At 35.6% G+C, this 7,992-nt stretch overlaps 1 protein-coding gene across 1 annotated transcript in view; it reads right to left on the reverse strand.

Moving 5' to 3' along the window:
* LOC145542438 (sodium channel protein type 2 subunit alpha-like) overlaps nucleotides 1–7,187 on the reverse strand; it is an 85,610-nt gene extending 78,423 nt beyond the window's left edge. Inside the window, exons 1-3 of the mRNA XM_081581247.1 lie at nucleotides 6,030–7,187; nucleotides 4,094–4,411; nucleotides 3,092–3,210 (exon numbers count right to left, since the gene is read on the reverse strand). Coding sequence (XP_081437373.1) covers nucleotides 3,092–3,210; nucleotides 4,094–4,360 — 386 coding nt within the window. The 5' untranslated portion in view covers nucleotides 4,361–4,411; nucleotides 6,030–7,187. The remainder of the gene's footprint in view (nucleotides 1–3,091; nucleotides 3,211–4,093; nucleotides 4,412–6,029) is intronic.
* Nucleotides 7,188–7,992: the final 805 nt, after the last annotated feature.

The raw sequence follows: 7,992 nt of genomic DNA on the forward strand, positions 1-7,992 counted from the left end.
ATTTTCAAATGAACAAATGAATAACAAATGCAAAGTGAAGGAGAATGTGCATATTAAGCTAAAATAATAAAGAATTGACATGCAACACACTGAAAATTCTGATAGGAAATTTTAGGAATATGGATAAATTTTTACTTGTTTACTATCTAGAAAACATAACCATATTTTATTTAACTATCAAAACAAGATAATAGGCACATCAAAAGCATTTTCAGTTTTCAAAATACACTCTGGCAAAAATAGAGTAAGCGTAAGATTTTTCTGCCAAAATCAAGACACAAAGCTGATTCGATATGCAAGAATGCCTAATGAAGATAACAGCTCCTTAAGAAATAAGTCAAGGTTTTCATTGGAAATAGAGATACCAGTCTAGGTTTAAAACACCAATTTTTTTTTTTTTTTTTTACTGTGAATGACCATTTTATGGATTATAAACTAATGGTAAGAAATACACAATGCCCTCTTAACTGTGCCTAAAATGCAGATAGCAACCTCAAGCATTTTTATCTTATAGCAAAAGGCACTTAAAATTAGAAAACCAGAATTTGAGCTTAGGATGTGCATTGTGAGGAATAAGACAAAGTCACTGAGAAAGTCATCTGCCAACTGTACAGTATTATTTATAGCAAAGTCTACTAGGACCTACAGTCAAATGTGCATTATCACCAAAAGACCAAAGAATGTGTCTATCTTCTCTTATATCTCTACTCCAAGGTAAGATCGCTGAGATAGAATAGTTTAATTCAGGCAATCAGAGATTTTTTAAAAATCTAATTTTTCTGCATCAGAAGAAATGTGTAGCTCCATGCCATTTATAAGGTTCTAGGAGAGTCAAACATTCAGTTCAGCAAATCTTAGATTTACCTGGCTCCCTTCACATTTCAACTTACACCACTGCAGACCTCCTGACAACTGTGCCCCTTGAAAGTCTTCTTTATTCTGGGAAGTAAGTGCAAACTTTCAAATTCTTCAAATTCAAATTGTATCTTGATTCCTAAAGAGACCCCACCATAAACTTGGTCTTCAATGCCCAGAGTCTCTGATCAGAACTTCTAAAACTACTCTCATCCTCTACCACTGGAAGTCTCTTTTCCCAGAAGGTTTTATGTTAAGATTCCTGGGTCTTCTAACCTCCTAGAATTTTTTGGAGTGGCGATGATATAATAGGTTTCATGAAAGTTTCAAAAAAACATGCTATCTCCCCACGAAAGTTTTAAAACAACAATAACAACAACAACAACAACAATCCTGCCTCTTTTCTTTAATACTGAGCTTTCCTAATGTTATTTCTTCATTCATATTGAAGGCAAAATAGATTTTTCTGACCTCTTCAAAACTTCCATTTTGTCACTTGTTTTGCATCTAATAATTTAACTTCTTGACTCATTTGTCACTTACTTCTTCAACACATACTCTCCCATTACTGACTGTAAACAGAGCAATGGGCTAAGTCTGAATTTTGTGACATAATTTCATGTATAAATTGTGATTACATAGGGATGAACAATTATTTTTAGATACAATGAATAATTTATGGAAAGATTTATTCAGAGCATAGATTTTAACCACTCAAACATCATAATGGACCATATTTTATAGTTCATGAGACTCAAATCTAAATCTCAACTTTACTATTCATTTCTAAAGCTAACTCAAAGACATTTTTTCTTCCTGTAAAATGTTTATTTTATAGCAGAAGTAAGGAATCATTATTGCTTAAAAAAACTCACAAGAAAATTATTAAATCTTAAAAGATATATGTGAAATTAAAATACGTCTATGCAAAACCTGGGGGTAATGGAGAGGAATGACCTAGAGGTTAAAAGGAAACTGAATTCCAGGATGCCACGCTTCTACAGACGTCATTTGCCACATTGCCAGGCCAGTCTGGGGATATGCTTTACAGCCCAGCACCAAGAACGGAGATGAGTTCCCTGTATCAAGTTTATTCTCTCTCCTGAATTCCTTATCTTATCTAATTCCCTGCCATATCAAATTGAACTATTTTCTAGGCCTGCTGGGGAAAGTAAGCTTTTACATTGTAAGCCTTGAAGCAGGCTCTGGACTGATCATGTTGTAAATCAAAGGCGATGACTCTTTCTAATTAGGAAACTAAATTTAAAGTTGTCCTATCTGAGACTTTGCTTAAGTTTCAGTTTCCCCTTCCTTATCTTTGGTTCTTGACATGTATCAGTTCCTTATCCCAAGGCTTCTGTGTTCTTCCTGTAAATGTCCCTGACTGACATAGCCCCAGTCTTCCAAACATTTGCCTCCTTGGTTTTTCCAGGCCTGGCTGTCAGTCAGACCACTGTCCCTGGTCTGGAAGAAAACTCATTTACAACTACTCTATTTAACTTAAATCAAATCACTATCACCCACCAAGGTGTCATCAATTCCATTTCTAGGAAGTAGCTACTTCATAAGGAGAATAAAGAATGAAATCAGAATGCATGTGGGAAGAGATAATTGCAGCAGGACCTGTAAGTTGAATAAAACACAGGAAAAAGTGACCGAAAAAAGAAAGAAAAATAAAATAGAAAATCAATGCAAATGACACTTGGGAAAAGAACTGGAAGAAATAATTGAGAGACTGATGCATATACAGTCATATCACAATTATAAACATTTGCAACTCAAACCTTTCAAATATTAAAGAAAAGCAGAAAGTCATAAAAATTCAGATCAAAAAGAAATAAAATTGTATAATTCAGATTATGCAGATGTATTCCAAATGTAAAAGTAGTAAAGAAAATTAGTCCACAGAGTTTACCCATTATATAACCTTGTAAAAGAGCCTGGTAACACTGTCAAAGTTAATGAAGAAGTCTTGGATGTAGTAAGCAATTCAGAAGAAAGCAGAGGAAGAAAGAAATGAGTAGTGAGTCAAGGAGAGAAGAAATACTTAGAAGATGGGGAAAAGTGGTTCACTTACCTATGATCCCATTTTGCAATAAGGCTAAACTGTTGAGTAAGAGGGAAAAAAAGAAAGAGCACATAATATTGCCAAGCACATACATTATTGAAAAATTCCCAACTCAATAAGTTAATCAAAGAGCAAAATCATATAAGTGACTATTTGAAAAAAGGATATGAATGTACCAAAATCTTAATAGCTAATTTTCTAATAGGATTGAAGGGAGTTAAAATGTACAGGGCAGGGGTGGCACTGAATCGAGAGATTGCTTTCCCTTTATTCAATACTATAAATGTCTGAAAAAGAAAACAAAAACATAAAACAGAATTTAGTAATTTAAAACTAAGAACAATTTAAGAAAAAAGTGATACAATTTTTTTAGAAATACAATTTTATAAAATAATAATATACTAACTACCAACATATGACATGATGCTATGTGTTTTCACTTTCTGAATGCTATAAACTCTCCTAATCTGGTGAGAGATATGAGGATTTAAAGAACATAAAGAAAATATATAGTCATTACCATGGGAGTACTTAGCATCATCATTAAGTTTGAATATCAGTATTCTCAAACTGTATTTATAATTCACAAAGAGCTCAAGAATGAGGCTTTGATTACTTTTTCAGTTTGATAAAAGCCTTCTTACACGAACTTCAGTGTTTCCTGGAGGTGCTATTTGATCAAATGCTTTTACGGGGCACTTAGAAGTCACCTGCTTTTATTTCTTCTTGAGGGAACCATAGAATGGGCAAAATTTATGGTGTGAAGGAATAAACCTGCTGAAGATCAAAGTACCTTATGTAGAGCTAGATATCGTAAAGAGGACTTTGGATACTACTCCTGGAAATATTGTTTTTAATGCATAAAAAATAAACTCCTGTCTTTACTTTCTGCTTCACCACACTGTAAGGTGATCAGACTTTTGCCCTTCCTCGCTTCCCCCACTGCAAGATGCTCTTTCAGCTCTCTGTCTGTCCTAGCTGTGGGTTCAAATAAGTGCTTCCCAAAGACTCTAGGACAATGGGGCCATTGCATGGTCAAGCCCATTACTACCATGGTGATACTTCAGGCAGAGGGGAGGTGGCACAACATTCTTCACCTAACATGCCTGGCACTAGCCCAGAAACAATTAAGAAGTAGAGGAAATAAAGGCAACCTGACTAAGAACTCACTTTCTTATTGATATAATAGGGATCCAGATCCTCCAGCGGCTCTGACACCATCTCTGGAGGAATGTCTCCATAAATAAATGGAAGGGATTTTCCTGCTTCCAAGTCACTATTTGGCTTTGGGCCACTTTCATCATCCTCATCCTTGCGCTCTTGTTTGGGTCTCTTAGCTTTCTCTTCTGCAATGCGTTGTTCAATAGCAGCAAGGGATTCCCTGGTAAAGAAGCGGAAGCTGTCAGGTCCTGGCGGTACCAGCACTGACTGTGCCATCTTTTCATCCTGCTCCTTTAATCACTGTTTAGCTCCTTGCATAAGAAAGTGCTATGGAAACAAGAGAGAGAGAGAGAAAGACAGAGAGGGGAAAAAAACAAAGGTCATTAGGATAAAAGGGCAATAACATGATATTGAGATAACATACATATAAACGAAGCTATCTGTAATATTTCACTAAGGAAGCTGCACTTGGCATTCAGGGGATTTGCCTGCATGCATTCATCTGCTTGCATGGAGATCTATCTTTCACATTCAGTAGGTGTCTATGAGGTAATCTAATCTCCCACTCCCAAAATGTTTTAAGTGAAAATATCCAACTCAGAGCTCGGAAATGGAGGATACTGGCTTGTGCTTGCTGCTTCACTTGTGTGAATTATTTTGGCAGCCATCTTTTTCAGCATCCGTTCTGAAAAAAAAATATATCAGAGATCCATAACAAGAGATGAATAATCACTCGAAATTGTAGAACTGGGGTGCGTGAAGATCTTGCATATATCTCTCCATTTTTTTTCCCATGTTTCTTTTGGCCCACTCTCCACCTTAAAGAGCTGATTCGAAAATCAGTGCACCTGGTAAAGAGCTCTGGAAATCCTGAAATGCCAGGCTGTGGAAACCTAGGTAGATTCTGCTTGAAAGCAAGGAGCGGGAAGGAGCAGGGGATGCCCGGTTGTATTTGGAATTGCTCGGAAGCTACACAGGAAGGGACCTGGCTTCTGCCAAACCAGGCAGGAAGTCACCCACGTCAGAGGTTTGGAGCTTGGACCCCATGGTTGAGCACCTGCTGCTAGCTAGTGTAATTGCTTCTTAAATTAACAAATTTGCAGTACCTTAGGAAATACTGTAGAGACAGCTCATTTTCTAAAATAGTACCCATTTCTTAAAAATCCACATAGCAGATTTGGATTTGAAAAAATAATAAGTTTAAGATAGTTTATCTTTAACATGAACTCCATTTATTTTGGTTTTTGTGGTAACATAAATGTGGTTTTACTGTATTCTAACCGTATTTTACTGGGCTAGCATATATAACTTAAGTGAGCACACCAATCATTTCAAACGTTATCTCTGAATCAGTGGCAAGAGTTTCTATGCTTTCTGAAATAATATAACCAAAATCTTGACTCCTGAATGCCACCTATATGCAATCACTTATCTATTTCTCCATCTTTGTAAAATATCAGTTCATTTTAACCCTTACCCTACAGGAATGAGCATTACCATTTAATTATATGAGGTGCATTATCTGACAGTAAAATTCATTCATATCCAGGTCACTTCTGCAGCATATGTCAGATCAAATAGGGAAACCTAAAATAACATAATTACTGAATCATTTCCACATTTTTTTGAAGTAGACCAGGACCTTTCAGCCACCAGCTAGCAGACTGCCCTCTTCGAATCACAGTGCCTCTAAAACATCCCTCATTTTCCTCACCCATCCCCAGAGACCCTTATGCCTAGCGACAGGAACAGGCATGAACAAAGTCCCGGCACACTTCAGGGAGGAAACTGCCGTGCCTGGATGTTCTAATAGAAGAGACATGCTAAAACATGCAGCCAGCAGCTTCAAAATGAAAGTGGTCCTCTGCAGATTCCCCAAGGATTCTACTGTAAAGGTAGAGAAGCATCACAGAAAATAAGCATAATAAGAATATTAAAACATTACCCCTGCAGAGTCTTTTACACCCAGAGTTTAGGATTGATCAGCTGGCATCAAGAAGACTGCAGCTAAAATTCCATCATGCTTTTTTGCTTTTTTTCATTTTTTTTTTTTTTTTAAATTCTCCTTCAAAGACCACACCTAACTTCCTGTGAAAGGATTCTGGTAACTGAAGTAAAACCAGGCATTTCCTGTGTGGGGACTACAAAATGGCATTATTATAGCTACCACTAGAGGGCAGGGGAGCTGTGAAGAGAAAACCCTCCATGTACACACAGAAGCGTTGTTTGAAGCATCTCAAAGCTCTCAGCAATGGAGCTCTGATCTTCTAAAGGCTTTTAGAAGATTACTAAACGTTAAGACTTAGCCGGTTTCAATCACTAATTTTGTTAATGAATAATGCTTCTGTTCTTGCTTTTTATTTGCTAAGCCCAAAGTCACTGAATGGATAAAAATAATTCAAAGTAAAAAGAAGGTAAATAATAAAGGGTTAAAAATAAAAACTTATAAAACAGAAATTATATTAATAAAAGTCTTACCTACATAGGATTTAACATTAACCTCAGCCCCAGAGTCTCTGAAATCCAATAAAGGCCTTTGCTAGTTCAACAAAGAGTTATCTAAACTAACTTTCCCTAGAAATAAAATTAACTAATGGGACACCAATCTTATTTTATTTCTGATTTAAATGGCTGAAAAGCAACCAGAAAAATCTGAAAGCCAAAAGGACACTAAATTCCAGTACTTAGAATAATAACATAGTTAAGATTTGAGGGCTAATATGTGCCAGTCACTGACTGGGCAGAGTCTGCATATACTATACCATTCCATCTCCCCACAATTCCATCAGATAAAGGCTTTCATGATCCTTATTTGAAAATCTAAGAAAGGAAATATATCGAGGTTAGGAAAAGTTATCTCAAATCACACAGTCAGGATTCAGACTCAAAATCTGTGAGCTTTATTTAATTATAAACAACACAAAAACCAAAACACCTGCTTATTTAAGTAAACCTAAAATAAAGATTGAATAAAATCTCTATGATGAGCACTAACTTCATTTATCAAATGAAAACAAGCATACTACAGAGATGGTTCAGATTTGGTTCTAGACCACTGCAATAAAGTGACTATTACAATAAAGTCAGTCACAGAAATTTTTTGGTTTCCCAGTGCATATATAAGTTATGTTTACACTATACTTCAGTGTAAGTGTGCAATAGCTTTATGTCTTAAAAATGTACAGACCTTAATTTAAACTTAATTTATTGCTAAAAATTACTAACAATTCTAATCATCTGAGCCTTCAATGAGTCATAATCTTTTTGTAACAGTAACATCAAAGACCATTGATCATTGATCACCATAACAAATATAACAATAATAAAATGTTTGAAATATTTTGAAAATTACCAAAGTATGACACAGAGACAGGAAGTGAGTAAAGACTGTTGGAAAAATGATGATGATAGACTTGCTCAGCAAACGGTTGCTGAAAACTTTTAATTTGTAAAAAACACAATAAAGCAAAGTGCAATTAAAAGAAAAACAAGATATGCCCGTATCTGAATATTCTTGTCTTATTTTACAGATATGCTCAACAAAAGGCTAACTTGTTATACAAAAGATTCTGTTAATAATTCAAAAAGTAAACTAAGAAGCAAAAAATTTACAAACTGCTTTGCCAAATATTTGGGGGGCAGTGGTCAACATAGACAGTGCTTATTTTTTGCCAGGCATTATTTTAAGAACTATGTTGTTGTGTTGTTGAAGTGTGTTACTCAGTTGTGTCTGACTCTTTGCAAATCCATGGACTGTAGCCTGTCCATGGGGTACCAAGAAGTTAAATAATTTGCAACATATAGAAGGTCTCACAGTTAGAAATGGAATCAGAATTTGAACCCATGCTCCCAGGCTACAGAATCTATGTTCTAACCATCATGCCCTGCTTCTTAAGTAGTTTTCCAGA

The sequence above is a fragment of the Giraffa tippelskirchi genome, chromosome 3, assembly GCF_054371585.1.
Source record: "Giraffa tippelskirchi isolate mGirTip1 chromosome 3, T2T-mGirTip1v1.2.pri, whole genome shotgun sequence".
In the NCBI taxonomy this organism is placed as follows: domain Eukaryota; kingdom Metazoa; phylum Chordata; class Mammalia; order Artiodactyla; family Giraffidae; genus Giraffa; species Giraffa tippelskirchi.